The sequence below is a fragment of the Sylvia atricapilla genome, chromosome 8, assembly GCF_009819655.1.
Source record: "Sylvia atricapilla isolate bSylAtr1 chromosome 8, bSylAtr1.pri, whole genome shotgun sequence".
Lineage (NCBI taxonomy): Eukaryota > Metazoa > Chordata > Aves > Passeriformes > Sylviidae > Sylvia > Sylvia atricapilla.
In genome coordinates, this window is record NC_089147.1 from 7,060,540 (window position 1) to 7,080,526 (window position 19,987).

The following is a 19,987-nucleotide window of genomic DNA, read 5'->3' on the forward strand; positions in this document are numbered from 1 at the left end:
CTACGAAAATCTTGGACTTGATCTAATTACTGAATTACATACAGTTCATAAACTTGCGGAAATTTGTCTCATCATATTTTCATTTCTTGGGGGCAGCTGGTTCTGGTTGTTACTTTTTCACTTACTTGTCTGTTACACTGAACTTAAAATGCAAATTTTCATATATGTACTTTTTCCTCAAATTATTGCTGCTGTATTATATGTTCAGATTTTCAAATTATACAAAACACAGAAGTTTTTCAAGAAGCATTTCTTTTACTTAAACTGTTTTGTTACCTCAGACATAAATTATTTCTTTAACTTTTCATTGTTGCTTATTAAAAAGACTCCTGACAAGTTTCCCAGACCTTGTGGAATTGACTTGTTACTCACTGCTGCCGACTGGAGCAGGCTTCCTACTGATGCCAGTCACAGCTCTGTGCCCAGCATTTGGGGTTTGCACTGATGTACTTGCCTTGAGGGCTACAACTGGAGCAAAATCTCCTTTGCAGGCTGGATCTCAGAGCAACATTGAGGGGATAGGGGGGGATGGAGCAGCATAACAGTCAAGGCCTTTCTTTTTTTGTAAAATGTGTTCTGTTTGTGTTTGGGTTTTTTTTTTTTACTGTTTGTCAACAGCTTGCTCTTTATATGGAGGAAGATTCTGATTTTCTCAAAACAAACATTTACTTTTGGACTTAACACAGCAGTATTTGTTCTGTCAGTTTGTAAATACAGCACAGAATTTTGTGGTATTTTCAGACTACAGTCACTGCTCAGTTAATTTAGTTTCAGCTGAAGGCAATGGTTCCTGGGAAAAGGGAAGCCAGTATTTGAAATCTCTTAGAGATGTTTGGTTGAAATGCTTGAAAATAAATGGATTTAGGAACAGTTAATATATGAGTTTCTTAATAATTTTTTTTTTCTTAGAAATTTATCCCAAAGTTAATGTTGACAGCCTAGGGTAGTGTACTTTTCTCTGGGAGCTGGGCAGGCAGGCTGTGAAGCTGCAGGGCTGGCTGAGAACTGAGGAGGCAACTAATCCTCCTGTGGGGCAGGAAGCACATCAGGAGGTTGTTCTGGCTGTGATTCTTCAGCAAAATCAACGAATTCAAGTTTTGCTTCACCTGAAATAGAAGAAAAAAACATCAGCTTATGTTTGCTGTAATGGGGTTTGTTGTTATATTCTCTGGTGCACATAGATGTTTTGAAAATGCCACATGATGCTTACAAGACTTGAAACACCTCTAAACGTCTGGTCCTTCCCTAGTAAAGAAGGAACACTCCGAGTACAGGATCAGGACATGAACCACGGCAGCCTGACCTGGGATATTTATTGCATTCCTTTCTTCACTGATCATTTCACCTTGCTGCCTTACTTTTTCCCCCTTGCACTGGTGCTCTTGCCAGTTCCATCAGCTGACTCTGCCTTATCCCTACCTCCTAAAAGCCCGGTCCCAGTGTCCATCCCATAGCCAGCAGTTCACTTACCACAAAGGCTCAATAATACATAGTCGATAATCTATCTCAATGCAAATCTAAACACTTTGCATGTGTCTCAATTTTTTAATTATTAATGCTAAGATGATTCAAAATTGAGATGAATTGATCACATCTCTTATTTTCTTTAATTCTGATACCTAACTGCGTAACAGTTAAAGGACACCCACGTTCAAAACAATTCACGGTGTATTAACTGACAATAGCTGAAGCCTTGACTGCTGTTTTACGCCCCTGGACAGGCATTTGTGAATCAAAACTCGAATTTCGGTTTCTCCCGACACGTTTCTCCCAGCTCCGTGACTCCTTCTCCGCGCTGCCCTCCTCACCAGCTCCCTGCTGTGCCGCACACGCGATGGGCTGTCTCACTGGGCTGTCTCACGGGGTGACACGATGTCCCAGCGCCGTGTCACTGCCAGGCGATGGGGCAGGAGGAGCAGTGCTGGTGGCACAGCATCGCCAGCGGGGCCGCTCGAAACTCCCCCCAGGAGAGGGGCAGGCGATGGGAGAGGAGAGCCCTGAGGGTCCCCGGAGCCCGCTGCAGCCCCGCACACACCCTGGGGACTGCCATGGCCAGTGTCACCTGGCCGCCGTGAGCCCCTCGGCTCGGCTCTCCCGGGAATCCCCGGCTCCAGCCCGGCCAAATGAGGAGCTTGGTATGCAGCTCAGACCTGCTCTCACCAGTGCCCTGCTGTTGATTTAGGTACTGGATCCTATTTCTGCCAAATGATTAACGGTGTCGGGGACTGTTGCTGTTTCGTTTCATCAGATATAGGTCTAAATATTTGTCAGACTCGAGAGCCTTTGTTTAGACTATACGATTTGAGGAGGGAATATATTGATACTGCTGAGGCAGTTAAAATTCATAGTTCTGTAATTATCTGTCTTATTTTTGAAAAGTGCCTTCAGTGAAACTACTTTATTAGCAAAAAAATTTTCTATGTTTCTGTTTTTTACAATGGTTATTTATGAGCAAAGGGGGAGATTTCAAAAAGCTCAAAATATTTTCAATAAAAAGAAATGCAACTAAAAACTTTGTTTTATAGTGTGCATGTCAAGTGCTGCTACCCTATGGGTAGAATATTGGAAATTATTACAAACAAGAGGGTAAAATGACTTAATTCTGCTTCGTGTTTCCTTTTCTTAAGCATAATACAATTCCTGCAAACCCCTTCCTTTCTTTCTCTCCTTGTCTCTCTGCCTCCCCATAAAGACTGCATGTCTTTATCCTGCCTTGATTGATACCTGAGCAAGTGAGAAGTGGCCCTAATGAACTGTTAAGCATTTAACAGTGCCTGGGTACAGTGTAAAAAGAAGATGCAGATCCTGAAACAGGCGGGCAGATGCATACAAGTGGCTAAGGCTGAATGTGCATCGTCAGCTTGGGGTTTTCTTGGGTTTTATTTAAGGCTTACCCACGCAATTATAGCTTTCCAAACACATTTTGCTGGAAAATGTAACATACAAAAGAGGGTTGTGAAATGAAGTTTTGTTAGCGATATATGTTTCAGGCCTCGAGGGAGGTGGGGTATTTGGCCTAAAATTCCATTTTGGCAGCTTTTCGACACATTATATGCATGGTTTTTTGTTTTGTTCCTTTTGCACCGTGGGCTTCAAGACTACAACCAATTAATTCTGGGGGAAAAAAAAATACAACTTAATGTAGGCTACTCCTCAAGAAGGGGTCCATTTTAACATTCAGTAAACAGATAATCCATTAGGACAACAATATACATTGTGGCAAGTGCTATCCTAGGTTTTTTTTGTCAGCCCTTATTTATAGCCTTTTGATTCCGCTTCCCTCCTGGGGTGCAGTTTCAATCATTCTCCCTCCAATCTTTGTGCCCGTATTCATGGCAGGCTGAAAACAAAGTAAGAAAGAAGCTCGTACGCAGCGCTCCATTCGCGGCCAGTTCCTCCTCTATAGCCAGCAGCCGGTTGTATTTGGCCACCCTTTCTCCGCGGGACAGACCTCCCAACTTGAGGAACCTGGCACCCAGGCCCACAGCCTGCAACGACAGTGGTAAAACTCCTCACTTGGGCGAGTGAAGTCATCCCCCGTAATTAAACACCGTATCCTAAGTCTAATTCAACACCCCTCATCTCTCCGCGGAGAGAAACGGGGAAATAAAACCGCTCCGTTGAAAGGTTTGCCGGATGCAAACAGTAATTTTCGCTGGCATCTGAAAGGGAATTTTATTTGCAAAAGATTAAATATAGTAGTGTTAAGAATATTTGCTTAAAATGTTGTTACAACGCAGGAATGTTTTAAGTAACTCACGGTTTTTTATAAACTAATGTAAGCAAATGGATCATACACACTTTCGAATATACTCCCTGCTTTGGCAAATTTCCTGTGTGCTCTCTTTAAATTCAAAAGAATAACCACTCTCTGTGGGGGGAAAAAAAAAACCAACCACAACCCTCCAGAAAAAGCCCATTTTGTAAAATGTTGTTTCTTTCTCAAGCACAAAAAGGCTTTCTCCTTAAAAAATAGTACATGTGAAAAGCAGTATTTTTGCAATTCTGCAATTGAACAGCTTTCAATACTTACCAGATCCACGAGGCTCTCATCTGAAGATTCTCCATCTGGACTTCCTAATATGGTAATATGTCTTTGACCTATATATAACGGGAGGGAACACCTTCATTAGAGTGTATTTTATATATTTGACACAGAAATTGTTTGGACTTCTCATTCATTTTTTTACCCTTGGGCTATCCAAGGGTATAATACAAACAGGAGTAAACCCCATCTGATAAAAATGTAAACGGGATTAGTTTGCTACATTAGCATTCTGTTTTATTTTCAGATGGAAAAGGGAACATCTAACATCCTGTTCTGGTCTCTGTCTCTCACTGATCAGGCTGTGCTATTTACTTTAAATGTCTTACTCACAATATTAATGACTTCTGTTCAAAAGAGAATTCACCATCCTGACTGAATGGAATCTTTTAGTTGCTGTTTACTTGCATTGATACAGCGATTCTGGGTGTTTTGAAGGAACAAGAAAAAAAACTAAGCCATATTAAATTTGTCCGTCTATTCCTTGGGTATAGAAATGAATAAAGAAAATGTGATACAAAGAAAAATCTTACATTTTTTTTTTACTTTTTTACAAAAGCTGCACAGGTTCTTAACACTTACCACAAAGGCTCAATAATACGTAGTCAATAATCTGTCTAAATGCATTTTTAAACATTTTGTACGTGTCACAATTTTATAATTACTAATGCTAAAATTATTCAAAATTGAGATGAATCGATCACATCTCTTTTATTTTCTTTAATTCTGAATCTAACTGCATGACACTTAGCTGCAGTGTCAAAGGGCACCCACGTTCAAAACATTCACAGTGTATTAACTGACAATAGCTGAAGCCTTGACTGCTGTTTTACGGCCCTTGACAGGGATTTGTGAATCAAAACTTGAATTTCAGTTTCTTCTGACAAGTGCTTTCTAAATAAGAAGTGTCAATAATTAAATAAAAACATGTACAAATTTGGTTTCAGCCTTTCCCCTCCCTTGTACTCACCATCCAGAATTCCAGTAAGTTCTATGAGGTCTGACACCTTGGTTTGGTTAATGTATTTTAGGACTATGCCACTGCACATTGCTGTGTTTATGTTTTGGTCAGTTTTGAGTTTGGAAATCTGCGTGGCAGCATCTTCAGCAATCAGGTAGCATTTGGAACCAAGGGCACAACAGATGCTACTCCACTGTTCTCTGTCCTGCATAAACAAATGGAGCAAACAACTGGAGTTAAAAAAACTAAACTGAATGAAAACTCTGAGGAGGTAAAAAAAATTATTAATTTAGGTTTAATCCTAATTATGCCCTTTATTTAAACATATTACATTTTTATACTGTATTTTAAATGTCTGCCTAAGAAAAACATACCACTTGGATTTTCCTTGGGTTTTAAGACCTTGCTAGAAAACACAAATTTTAATCTGAAATTAATCAACATTGTTTGCACAAAATACAGTTAAATATTTAAATTAAGTGTAGAGGTCTGCTATTTTAATTTCTATCCTGAAATTTATTTCGTTTTGACGGAGCATAGAATAATTTTTCATTGGTTTATTCAAAGGACTAATTTTTCTGTTAATATTTCAAGTGTCGTAGTTGTTTGAACATAAAATAATGAACAGGAGAGATAGACTCAATGGCAGGACCCATAGGGAACAGCAGAATACAATGCTCTCTTTTCTAGCAAAGCTCCACTTTTCAGGGTCTTTGTTTCTTTATTTTAATGCATTGTCCACATGGTACATGGTCCAGGCTAAATAAAGGACAAGGATACGTAAAGAATTTGAAAGAAGAAATTGACGAATTAATTTGCTTGCTTTGTGCCCACAGAATGCAAAGTTCTCACATTAAAAACGTCTCTACATCCTAATTCTGCCAGTGGTTATTCTTGGTCTGTTCTTGGATCAGTTTTTTGTACTTATCTACTTGCAATCAACATCAGGGGCCATTCCTGTATGGATTGCAAGACTGTGCATAAGAGAAAATGAAGTTTTTGACACCTGAACAAATGTTTAAATTTAAGCACCAAAGTGGTCTGGTGTCTGCCAAAGAATTATTGAATTGGTACCAGAACTAATCCTCAAGGATCTAATTATCAGGGGCAAAGATGTGTCATGGGTAAACCTTGGAGACTTGAGAGGAGGAGGAGAAGGAAGAGGAGGAAGAGGAGGAGGAGGAGAAGAAAAGGGATTTCCCTTAACTCTGTACTCAGTTCCCAACTGCACTTCACTGTCTCCTGTAATTCACCTGCTGATCCTCATCTTGCAAATATTTTCCTTACTAAGAATTCTCAAAGAAGTTGGCAGCCCTGACAGAGGGGAATAACCTGGTGTTTTGGAATATGGTAATTCAGAGAGTCAGACTGAAACAACACAGGGAGACAAGGCTACTCACATCCAGAGTGAGGTAATACTGAACACAGTTATTCAGAAAATGAACATTTAAAGTTCTAGTTAAGGACAAAATCAGATGGATTTTGCAGTTCATCAGTTTTAGAATTATTGATTCAGGCACTGGGCAGATTCACAGAGCCAACATAATTTTGCTTCTCTCTTCAATCACAGTCTTTGTGTTTTGTTCATGAAAATGAACTCCCTGTATCTATTTTGAAGAAGATAAAGTGAAATTTGACACCAAGAGCAAATTTTTATGAAGTTGTGTAACTGCAGAATCTCCTACAATTGTAGGTTCTGCAGCAATTAGGTTTTTATTCTTTTATGTAACACATGGAAATTTAACCTTATGTATAAATACAATCTCTTTTATCCATCTATAGCTTGATAACATGCTTAATATGATTTATTGTTGTAGTTGATTTGCCACACTAATTAATTACTCTAATTTTGATCACAGAGGTAAATATAGGCTGTCCTACTCCCCCTTGAAAAATTCTGCCCAGCAATACTACCAGTGACAGGACTTTGCTTATAAATATCCATCACAAAGAACTGCAGCAATAATATATTCTGCTGAGTTTTTGGCTGAATATATATCAATGTTTAAATTTTTGCTTTTCCAGCCCAATATAATATTGCATTACACATCAATTTTTGTAATACACTCAAATTTTACAATTTCACCTTATAATTTGAATAGTATACATAAAGAGGAACATGTAATCAAAAGAATAGCAGTTCAGCAACTCGAATCAGATAAAAAAGCAAATTCTTGTAATTCTTGAAGTTATGTGTACTGACTGTATTCTGTTCATGCCAGGATTTTCCATCAGAAATTATCTCAAAAGTACTGAAAAATTTGGATATTGCCAATAAAATATATTCTAAGAATCTGTTAGATGCATTTTCTAGTGATATTTTTGTGCTTACAAACTTAAAAATCAGCAGCTTTGTACTTTGCGTGTTTTGTAAAAATGAGAAAAGGTCAATGATATGCCACTGAACAGCACCATCAGTTTTTAAAGGACTGCACTGAGGTATCTTACCTCTTTCCTTAAGGGATCTATTAATGCAATAATAAAAGGAAACTTATTAATCATTTCCACATACATGGCAACCATTTCATCAGGGCTTTTGAATGTTCCAGTGAGTATTTCATATTTTTCTTTACCCTAGAAAAGAAAGTAAAAAGCATAAAAGATAAAGAAAGCAGCACCCTGAAAAGCAGAGTGTACACATCTCTCTTAAGGCAGTGGGCTGTGTATGCTTCGATCAGGAGGCATTTCACTCATTTGCTTCACTCTGTGTCTGAGTTGTTAGCACATTGTTACAGAAAACTCTGCCTAAAATGACACCGTGGGCTCCAGTGGGCTCATGCCAAAGTCTCTGAACAATGCCACTGCCAAAGGAAGAGAGATCTGTTGCAGCATTTTATAGGCAACGCCGCCAGCTTGACAGAATTATAGCATAAAGTTAGCAATATTTGAGATTTTTATTGAATATCATATAAAAGAAAATCTCGTTTTTCTCTTCCAAAAATAAAGGTGATTTTTTTCCTCATTTTCATAAAGAAAATATCACTGCGGCAAGGAGTGCACCCTCAGTGCTCAAAACCAAAATACTGCCTTTCCCTGCTTCTTTCCCCTTTCAAAAACTAAAAAAAAAAAAAAAATAGACATGTTAAAACCAGTCTCATCATTCTGGGAAGCACAAACTGCAGCCTGGGAGGAATTTTAAGGGCACACTGTGAAACTGTGCCAGGATATCCACTGATTTAGTGGCTTTAACAGTTCAGCACAGAAAGTTACAGAATTACTGGTAATTCAATGGTTAAGATTTTACACATTCTGGTATAGGACACAGATACCACAGGCAGGAGAGCAACTGCTTTCACAAAAGATACTGGTAATGGAAGCTTTGGCACTACAGAACAGCCAAACACACAAAAGCTCATGAGGTACTGAATGGAATTGGAAGTTTCTTTTTCTGCTTAGAGAAAAACCTGATTGATCTTGGAATAAGGGGCAAGAACTGTAAGACTTCATTAGGAGATAAATAAATTTTGTCAAATAAAAACTGATGTCAAAAAGTTAATGTTGATGCACGATGAGATGGGCACTAATGTATATATATACATACCATAGTAAAAATACATGCAAATGTTAGGACAGTTTGAAGAAAACAAGAGATGTAGCTTAATATAATGGAAAAACAAGCAGATTTGACCAGAATTTATAAATGCAGAGATAATTCTTTCCATTTGCTTGATTATTACCTTTAAAAATGGAGTTAGGAGCTTGTAGGTGAGTTTGAACATAAAAATAAATAACGTTAACAAACAGCTGCATTTATTTTAAAACCCAAGAAAATTGGAATTGAAAAATAACTTACATAATCCATTAATTCATGAGCAGCACAATTTAATGCTAAGTACATGTCTGTTCCTAGCTCCAGACCTATATTATTGCAAGCTATTTGCATTTGGAGTAGCAGTTGTTCTAGACTATCATATCCTGTTGTCAGGCAGCCTAAGCGTGATAGTCCTTTTACGGTTGGTGCCTGAAAGCAAAACAAAAATAATCACTTTATTTACACACATATATATTATATATATTTATGGGTTGGTTTTTTTTGTCATTTCAGTCTGCATTTAGTCATCAAATTATCAATTTGTTCTTGGAAATCTCCTTGGCAGCTTTAAGGACAAGTCTCAAGGAAAGAGGGATTATCAAGTGCTGATGAGTAGAGAGCAGTAGTCATTGGAAATCTGTCTAGTCATGCAGGTCTCAGTCTTGTATGGCTAGCACTGGTTAAAAAAATTATTTTAAAGGCACTCTTAACAACCATAATGCCATAAATACTTTGGTGCTATGGATCAATTAAAAATCAAACTCTTTGCCTCAAAAACATATGCTCCACTTTTAAAGAGCTTTTATCATTAATCCTCAACTACAACATTGATATTGACTCCGGGGAGTGTTCGAGAAACCTCAAGAATCTCCCAAGACTTCTGGAAGGAACAAATTTCATAGAGGGGAAATACCTCCAGCCCAGCTGCTTCAGGGACAGTATTGCTGGACATCAGCCACAAGCAGAGTTATATTAAGCAAAAATTTCACCTATTTCCTTCTATTGTCAGTTTTTCTGTAGGTTTTCCAAATACTGATTTTTTAACTGGATTATAAAGGTGCAGCAGTAGACAACAACAACAACAACAACAACAACAAAAAAAACCCCACAAAAAACGACAAAAATCCCCACAAAGCTGCAGTTGTTCCAGCACTACAGATAGAGGTTAAATCTGCAGTTTCAGGTGGTTTTCAAGATGTCCATATGATGTGGCTTGTTACATTCTATTAAAAGCATTGTTTATCTGTATAAAAACATTTTTTCTCTGTCTAGTTTTTACTTTCTTAATCCAAATAACTTCTTTTTCACTGCCCACTTTGCCATTTCTCCTTTTCTCCCCCCACGAAAGTTCAAACTAACATGATGCTTTTGTCAGTTTTAAATTCAGTTTCACTACTGTCTCCTTTAGTTTTCTCCTACTGAAACAAATGGATTTCTTCCCCAGAGAATCTAATGCATTGTTTCCTTGTCTATCTTTTACAGAAATAGTTTACCTTATGACTGCAGTACATATTGTGGTACTAATATGGAAAATTCCCACCAGGAAAACAATGGCCAGCATCTTAATGAGGATGATTTTTTTGTTGTTGTTTAAGCAACAATAAAATAGGAAAGCTTTTGTTCATCCTTTGTTTTTTATACTGCACAACAATAACAATTCTCACTTCATAATACTTAAATCATCTCAGAATGAAGAGCAAAACCTGCATGGCATTTCCATCCCACTATTTGGAAAACTCATCGACAAACTACTGCTTTTGAAGGGGTAAAAAAGATCATTTGAGCCATATAAAGCAATGTCCTGTGCAATACTGTGAGTGCTGCCCTTTAGTTACTGGTTTGTATTTGCCATTATCTATAAGCTCAGACTGGGCCTGGGCACTGAGTGCAGCAGGATGAAGAGGGGAGTTATGCTCCCAGGGATAGGAAACAGCACAGTCCACAAGTCTTACAGGTAACAGTTTTATGGTCTACATGATCAAAAGTTCTCTGCTGCTGCTACAGGCCTGCAAAATGCTCATTTGGATAAATTGCCAGGATTTCTATATGAGAAAAATTACCAGATCCCAGGAATTTCCCCCTATTTCCTCTACCGTCCTCCAGAAAGGGAAGGTATAGTCAGAAGAATCTAATTTGTTATGTAAAATATAAGCATTTGGAATATTTAAGTCTTGCCTTGACCTTTCCAAAATGGCAATGTGGATTGATGCTTCCTTTTTAAAGAACATTTTAAGTTCCCTGCTGCTGCTAATACCTTGTGGAAGGCTTAAGAGTTAAAATCTCTTTTCTTACCAGAAATTTTTGTGCTTTTCCTCTCTTACTGTCTGTTTGTGAACCAGGCTGTTGGAGTAAAAGCAGATAGAAATCAATTCTATGGGAAAATGGAATGGAATGGAATGGAATGGAATGGAATGGAATGGAATGGAATGGAAAGGAAAGGAAAGGAAAGGAAAGGAAAGGAAAGGAAAGGAAAGGAAAGGAAAGGAAAGGAAAGGAAAGGAAAGGAAAGGAAAGGAAAGGAAAGGAAAGGAAAGGAAAGGAAAGGAAAGGAAAGGAAAGGAAAGGAAAGGAAAGGAAAGGAAAGGAAAGGAAAGGAAAGGAAAGGAAAGGAAAGGAAAGGAAAGGAAAGGAAAGGAAAGGAAAGGAAAGGAAAGGAAAGGAAAGGAAAGGAAAGGAAAGGAGAGGAGAGGAAAGGAAAGGAGAAAGGAGAAAGGAGAAAAAAGAGAAAAAGAGAAAAAGAGAAAAAGAGAAAAAGAGAAAAAGAGAAAAAGAGAAAAAGAGAAAAAGAATTGACTAAATTTTGGTCAAAAGAGATTATAAATATTTCAGTTAGGAAATAGCTTTATTTAATAGTTTTATTTTGTGGTGGTTACTCATTTAAAATATTTATTTCTTTGTGGACATCTGTCCAACCATCATTTGTTTTTCAAAACATTCTCAGCCAGCCCATCAAAAATACAGGGGATCTCAGAAATGAGAATCTAGACTGTACTTGGAGAAACACAACATTACTTTCCAAAAAGCACATGCACACACTGAGACTGATTTACTGCTACAGTAATAGTACCTGGAATAAAACATGTGTGTGAGAGGTGTAGCAAGGTCAGAATATATATTGTAAATGCTCTCTGATACCATTCACTCCCAGTATATTTCTTCAGGTAAACAGAAAGCTTTATGCTTAGAACAATGTTTTGTTCTAAATTTTCTAATTTAGTATCACCAAACAGCCAATGTTTGATTGCTCTGTCAGAGAAACACATCCTTTACTCTGTGTCATGAGCCTGTAACAGGTTAAGTGTTCCATGGGGATGTTTAAAAGGACAATGGTAGTGAAAAGATCCGATGAAGCACATCTCACTGGAAGAACACAATTTTTATTGTACCGTTTTGCTTGGGGACTCCAACAGTCTTGTCATTTCTTTCTGAATATCCAGAACTCTTTCTATGCCCTGAAATTAAACACCAGTAATCTTCAAAAGAAAGTTGTATTAATTCATTTTAGCAGCTTAAATCAGAAGACAGACAACACTTATTTTAAATGCAAATTTTAATGTAAAGTCTTCAAAAAAATCCAAACTATTACAGACTCCTTAACACAACCACAACTCCATCCACAAAAGGCAATCAAGTCCAACGATAAAGGGTTGGTAGCAGTGCAATGAGCAGGAATATTTGATTATGGGATGTCATGGAAAGCAGTCTCCTCCCCGAAAGTAGCCCTTCAGATATCTAACAAGTAAAAAATATCTGGGACTGCATTTATATCTGAGAAGTGGGAAAGTTCCCACTGTTCCAAACTGTGACTCTGCCCAAGACTTCCTAAACTCTAACAAGACAGAGTGCATTTACCTTCAGAATACTTCCAAGAAGCAGGAAAAAAAATCACTGTCTTGATTTTAAACATTGGGGAACACTCCATTTAAACTAATTCATTGCTTTTAATGCAAGGCTCTTTTTCCTTTTCAGCTGAGCCAGTAAATGTTGAGTGCAAAGGGGATTTCAGATTCTCTCAAACTGTGCCAGTAAAGGAATACTGAAGGGGGCAGAAGTCAGTCACAGCTGCCAACAACACAGGACAAACAGCTTCGTGCTCTGCACTGCAGCAAACACCTTCCTCCTCTCCCATGGGCCCTGGGAGGCATCCTGCCTTTGAATGGTGCAGAATTAGTGACCTTGTTAACAGCTCGGGGGGACAATCCAGAGAAGTTAAAGGAAAAGCAAAAAGAAAGAGAATCGAGCTCAGCTATTTGTTCAGGTCACCAGCACACAAAGTAGGAATCACAGCCCTGATGGAGGCATCTTGTGCAGATACATTCTTAAATGCAACACATGGCTAAACAAAAAAAGAGAGGGCTGATCCCATCTGTCTCACCCATCCTTCTTGCTCTTTGTATTCCCTTCTAGTGTCACAATTTCATTTTAAAGCAACTTATTCTCAAATATATTATGCTTTCCTGTGAATTTGTTATGGGTCTTGTTGTTTTGTATGCTATATCAAACAACTGGCAATATTTATAATCTACTACTGCAAAATTTATTATTGTGTAACACAATTCCTTGACATCTTCATCAGTGCACTGATTTTTCCCTCTATACAAAAATCCATTTTTAACTTATATCTTCATGGTTCTTCTTTTAAATAATCTTTTTACTTAATTTAATGTTATTAGTGTTAGAATTATGCCTAACATCTGTTAAAACTTTGGCCTTGTAAGCTAACAAAAAATCTAAAACTATTGTTTGCAAGGACTATATTGAAAACACCTACATACTTATGTATATATGTTAGTATGATGTCTATAGAATACATTTATTAAAAAAAGCAAACAGTACCTGTTTGAATGACAACTCAGCTGGTGGTATAAGCATAACTTCTTTGACCAATTTCAGTTTCGTAGGTGAATTTTTTTCACAGTTCAACAGAGTAACCATTGGGAGTGGTAGAGTCATTTCTTTAGGTGTCTCCTGTAATTGGGAGTGTCAGTAAAACATAAAAATCAGAGTAAATTCTGATATATTTTAGTTATGGTACAGAGTTCAAAATCTGTGAACACAAGCAATGGTGTTAAGGGTGTACTCTAGGCGGCAAATTTAATAACACTATCACAACCGGCTGCAATGATTATGGTAAGAGGGACAAACCAAAGGGAATTCCAAAAGCCACGAGTACCTGAGTGTGTTTCAGCAGTGCAGTGTGTAAGTACAAGGGGACGTGGCGAAGGGCGGCCCCAGCCTTTGCTATGGCAAGTGACGTTCCCCCAATGGCCAAGCTGCCACACAGCACTGCCTCTGCAGGTTCTGCAGGTGGGATGGGCTTCACTTCCACCAACCCCTTCTTCCCTACAACACACAGAGCAGTAGCTAAATATTTCCTTGGTTATAAATAAATGCTTATGGATCGGAGTTATGTGCAAAAATACAGTATTGTCATTTCGGTGTGCACTCCGTGTACTAAAACACAATAATTTATTTTTTAAAAACCTCATTCTGTCAGCTGTTTTATATGGAACGACCTTACAAGTAAGCAGAGTATTTGTCCTCACTCTGCTTTCAAATGCATTTCAAGTCTGTTTCTTTTGGAGATGTCTCAGCCACTGAAATATAAATTTTTATTTATCTGTGTTTGAATCCAATAACATTTTTCAGGTTCCTTTCAAAAGCATGTTTTCAAACTTCTTTATTGTGCTCCTTAAATACTCAGATTTTGCATAAAAAAGGGAAGATTACACTATAACCGGACTGGGAATACAAATACTTGATTTCTTCTGACTGTTTAAAAAAAAAATCAGGCCTATTATAATTGGAATTCCCAAGGAGAAACAGGTCTTTTAAATATTACACATTAAATTTCCATAAGAATTTATTTCCCTTTCAGATACAATAACTTTGTCCAAAATGCTTTAAACCAAGCAGTTCCCACTACCTTATTTATTGCTTGTAGTGCTTACAGGAACACTTCCAGGGAGGACCTGCTGAAGCTGTAATAAATCATCTGATTCCCAAGAACCATTGCATTGGGGACTGTTTGGTATTGGCTCCAAATACTCAGGCACTGAGACTCATAATAATATTACAGTCAATGTCACAATTACTGAAAACACCTAACAGATGGATCAGCAGAAGCCTGACTGAAGTATCAAATACACCACAATGGTATCTGGATGGACCTGACAACTGCAGAAGTTAAATTTCAGGACAAAGGTGAATTTACTGTGCACACATCCAACATACGAAGTGGGAGGTTTTTTACTCACAGTATATTAAAATTGCAACTAAACTGATAAGAAATAATAATTTGCCAAAATTTTCTGCCCTTTCAACAAATGACAACAACCCTTTTTTTGTCTGAGTTTAATGTATAGAAGGAAATAACATATGGTGGCTTTTTCCTTTGGGTTGTTTGGTTTTGGCCATGTATTCTTACCTTGTTTTACTAGTCTCACACCATTTTTTCCCTTTTCCTATAGTAGTATGTTTGCTTACTTCCATTTACTCTATACTACTCTTCACTCCCATCTCACTCTCTTCTTTCTTTGTCTTTTGCTTTCCTCTGTATTTCCTCCTTTTCTCAGTGTTAGAAGGAAACTTTCCTTCCTCTTTCAATTGTTTTCAGCTTCTATCTTAATGCTATTTCCTTTTTACCACTCAGTTCTGTGATTTCCTTTTCTCTCCTTATCATTTTAATTTTTATTCTTCATTTGCATCCTCCTCCATTCTTATTCCTCACTGAAGAATAATAACCTCCTGTCTAAACCAACTGTAAAACAAAGGCAGAAACTCTGTTCAACCAATGCATGTGAATGATGAGGAAACTGCATTTTCCCCTCCCTCATCTTGCTGCAGAAACTGCTGTGATCAAAAAGGTCAGGAGAGAGTAACTAAACCATTTGACGAAGAGACAGGGTGTCTTTTAGGACCTTTATCAATATCGGTATTGCAGAATATAATAAAATTAAATTAAGTAAAACCTTTTCCTCCCTTTTTTGGCTTAGATGCAGGGGCTGAAGGGCGCAAAGCAGGGGCAGGAGCGACTTTTGCTGCTTCTTCTTTTTTTTTTTCTCCCTCTTGTCCTTCTTCTTGCTTTTCAATTTCCTTTTTTTCTTCTACCTTGTTTGCAAAGTATTCACTGAGGGAAGAGGCATAAAAATTACTGGGTCAAAATATTGTTAGACATGTGACAAGTAGACAGATGAGATGCAAGGTAAAGAACATGTTAGGAGGTAGATTAAGTGCTTCTACTTGAGCTTGTGCCATAGATAACCTGTGTGAAGCTGGAGAAGTCTATAAATTTATCATATTGTTCTTTTTTGGTAGTCATCTGCAACACTGATTGAACAAAAAGGATGACAAGCAAGCATTGCAAACCTTAGCACATGCTTTGTACATCACTCTGGTTTGAAAGTCAGCTCTGAGCAGACAGCCCGAGCATGAAGGATTTATTTCCTCTGCATGGGTAGTAACAGATCCTGTCAGGACCTCATGACATACATCAGCCTGGCCTAGATTAAGGCAGTAGGTGAGTTGTACACTGCTTATTGTGGGCTGCAAACTCAGAGGTGGCTGAATTTCAGCTACATGCATGAAGTGAAATCTTCACCCATGGGTCACAGAAAGCCAATTCAGGCAAACTGAGTATGTGAGATATATAAAGTAGTGCAAACAATGCATTAAAATCCTATTTAGACTCACTTTCCAACTAAGTCCTTGATTACTGCCCTTATCAAGGTTTTCCCAAATGTAGTCCATGTGGAAGGCAATTAGGTCTGTTTGCCACAGCCTCTGTTCAGTGTTGCAGCCCAAAACAGAATGCTTTTTATATCATTGTATAATTATAACAAAGCAGGAGATAATGCAGAGAAATTGGTCTGAGACAGACAATAGATCCTAAAAACATTTTCAAAACATAGAAAACATTGCCTATTCTACAACTTTCATTACAATACAAATTAATGGTGAATATATCAAATATTCAACTGCAATAAGTTTCATAATATGCAAGACCTACCCAAGCATCTTATCAGCTTGACACTGGTCAGTAGGATCCAAGTCCCTTAAAATTGTGCTCAGTGATTCATTCACCCATTCCACAGCAGTATGAACAGAGACATTTCTTTCTTTCTCATCAGCTTCAATTGTTTCGGGTAAAGCATTTTCAGGTATTTGAGAATGAGTAGCCATTACAGCGGAACAAATCCTCTGAAAACAAACAAACAAACGAAGCAAAAAACCCAAACAAAACCCAAAACAATGTAAAAAACGTTTAAAGCACTATTTAATTTCTAACTTGAAAATGTCATTTGAAAGACTAAGTATGTCCTTACCAACTCTACAAGTACCTATCTTCAAACCTATTTGCTCCAATTGTCTTTTCTCATCCAGCACCTTCTTTTTAGGCTCTTAAAACTTTGGTAATTGCAGACATTACTCAAGTTTTCTGACCTAAAATTATAACTAGATAGGCAAATCCCCTCGGACAGATCTGCCTTATACATATATTATGCTATCAGAATAGAATGGAGTTATTTTAAGGACCATACAGTCAATAGGACACCTTTTATTGCAGCTGTTGGTAGCCTGTTGTACCATGATTCAGCAGCATTCATGTTTAATTCCATCCCTCATGATCAGTTCCTTTTGTCTTAGATAATTCAAACCTTTCTGTACTGATGAAGAACAAATCATATTAAGAAAATTCACTTAAGGAAGACAATTTACAAATTTTCCACAGTTGCCTGCACTAACAGTATTAACTTTACATCCTATGAGGTTACATGTAATTCAAGAATTAAGCAAACCAGAGTTTTACTGAGGGTAAGTAGAAATAATTACTCCACAATAAGAGCTGTGAATATGTAATTTGAATATTTCAGGTTGGGGGAGAGATGAGCCATCAATTCTGCATTGCAAGTGCTAAATGACTTTCCTGTCACCCACATCAACCAATTAGCTCAGTGTGAAAGAAGTGCCTCCACCTGTACTGTATTTTTCTGAAAGTGTCACACAAAGAGACACATAAAGGTCTGAAAATTAAAGAAAAAGGTGAAATTAAAGTGAACACATAAGGTTAGTATGGGGTGTAAGAAAAACCTACGTGATCATTAAGACAGAAAAAAATTTAATATACAAAGGCATGCTATCAGATTGCACTCACAAAATACTGCCTAATTCCTAGAAAATAAAGTTTTCATAGCTGCTGCCACTGTCTAACTTTTCACACCCCCTTTTTTTTCCCAAGTTACAACACTCAACTGTTCAGGCACGGGGATTTATATCTTGTCATAAAGATGGAAAATAAAAACATTTCTTGGGATGTGAGAAGAATAGTACCCCCCCAGATATAGTCCTAGTAAAATAAATAAAACAAGAAGAAGCAGCTCATACCTTCTCATAGTTTTTAACTGTACAGTATATTTCCACTTCTAATGTTGGCTGACCAACTCCATCGAAAACTTTTCTTCCAACTAATTTGCATATTACTGCAGCTTTTGAAAATTTAGAAAGGTAGTTAGCCTTAAATGAAAGAGAAAGAACTGAATCAAAAGTCAATTTCCAGACAATGAGGCTTTTATTGCATGAAATACCTTACAATCAAATCCACCACTGAAAAAATCCATTACAGGTCTCTTCCAACTCAGCATATTCTATCATTCTATGATTTATACATTCCAGCAAGCTTTGAGCCCTGTGAGAAAGGTGAAAACCATGATTTCTTGTAGGCAGTCCTCATTCTTCTTTCAACATGGTCTTTAATGGGCCTGGTGAACTATCATAATTCAATATATTTTGGTCTCTGTTCACAGTTAATAAACACTAACGTTGGTTTAGAAAAAGGATTACGTTTTTACCTGAGGTTTCTACATCCTTCCTTACTGCTTTCATTATTTAATCTGGTATTGGAGAGTCACCAAACCTCAGCTTACTAAACAGGAAAACTACAAAACACTCGGGGCTAGAAAGAAGAGGAACATGCCAGCTACCAAGCAAAGCAAGGAAAGGTTTTACCAGTTCAGTCCCTTCCACTGATGATGGCAGAACACTTGGATATGGGAACCAATAAAAGGGAATGAAATGTTTCAATTCCACAGCCACTCTCCCATCAAAGACCATAGTGGAAATCATTATTTTTTTGCTCACTATTCTAGTATTGGCAATTCCAGTATCACCACTAATTGAAATTTCATAACGACTACCATCAACAATATTTTGCCAAGTGAGAACAGATAAAATTGGTCTGATTCTTGACCCTGCCATTGGGGCCTCTTTGCCTTTCATGAGCAGCTGCAGCATGAAGGGCACCCAGCTTCTTGTCGCTGCTGGCCCGGGACATCACCGCTGCTGAGCAGCATTTTTGTTAGGGACGAACATTAGTCCATCTGTGGACTACTCTGGTTTTGTGTCAACAAAAGCAACCAGCAGAGGACAAGACGCCGGGCTGCTGCGGACAGGTGCTTAGCGCAGCACCCAGGTGTCACTGGCCACGAACACAAAACTATGGCAATCCTTGCCCGGGCCAGGGCACAACCCCTGAACTGTCACCAGGGAGACGCCGACCCCCTGGCTGAGGGCAATGGCCGGGAGGCGGCACGGGCACGGCGGGCACCCTCACGGCCCCTGGGGACGCGGGGCCTGGAGAGGCGGCTCCGGCCGCGCCCCGCTGCTTCCCACCCCGCGCTACCAGCTCCCCGTAGAGATCCTCGGGGCACAGCGGGAACAGGGCGTTCAGCGCCTCCTCCATCCGCTCCGGCACTCGGTGCCCTCGGTAATACTCCGCCGCCTCCCGCCGCCGCCGCCGCAGCCGCGCCGCCGCCTCCATGGCGGGGCCGCTGCCGGGCAACGCAGCCGGGGAGCGCCCGCCCCTTCCTTCCCCCGCCGCCCGCCGGCCCCGGCCTGGGCTGCGGCCCCTCGGGGCACATTCCCGGGCTCTGCTCCCTCAGAGCCCCCGGGCACATTCCCGGGTTACGAGCAGAGGTGGTTCGCTGTGGGTCGGTTCGGTTCGGTCCCTCAGCGCCGCGCGGTGCTCACACTGCCCTCCGAGCCCGGCCGTGCCCCTCAGAGCCCGGCCACGGCCCCTCAGAGCCCGGCCACGGCCCCCCGAGCCCCGCCATGCTCCTCCGAGCCCGGCCACGGCCCTCAGAGCCCGGCCGTGCCCCTCCGAGCCCGGCCATGCCCCTCCGAGCCCGGCCACGGCCCTCAGAGCCCGGCCACGGCCCCCCGAGCCCCGCCATGCCCCTCAGAGCCCGGCCACGGCCCTCCGAGCCCGGCCACGGTCCCCAGAGCCGGGACGCCCCGACCGGGCGCTCCTCGGTTTTAAAAGCCTCCGTGCAACAAAACTGTGTGAGATGATGGTCCTGAAAAAGGACAGGCTGTGCTTTGGGAAATGTCTGCTGAAGGCGGCGCTGCAAAACGCCCACGGTAACTCCTACGTTTGAAAGCCGTCCACTTTCAG

General features: G+C 39.5%; 1 protein-coding gene across 1 annotated transcript; it reads right to left on the bottom strand.

Annotated features, from left to right (window-relative positions):
* Nucleotides 1-45: 45 nt before the first annotated feature.
* Nucleotides 46-19,354, bottom strand: ENO4 (enolase 4). The gene is made up of 14 exons (XM_066323520.1): nucleotides 19,217-19,354; nucleotides 17,923-18,051; nucleotides 16,547-16,737; nucleotides 15,510-15,667; nucleotides 13,712-13,881; nucleotides 13,375-13,506; nucleotides 11,925-11,990; nucleotides 10,831-10,878; nucleotides 8,800-8,967; nucleotides 7,455-7,580; nucleotides 5,016-5,211; nucleotides 4,034-4,101; nucleotides 3,371-3,488; nucleotides 46-1,106 (listed from the first exon to the last, which is right to left on the bottom strand). Exons 1-14 carry the CDS (start codon nucleotides 19,352-19,354, stop codon nucleotides 1,018-1,020), a joined length of 1,797 nt encoding a protein of 598 aa, XP_066179617.1. The 3' UTR covers nucleotides 46-1,017.
* Nucleotides 19,355-19,987: the final 633 nt, after the last annotated feature.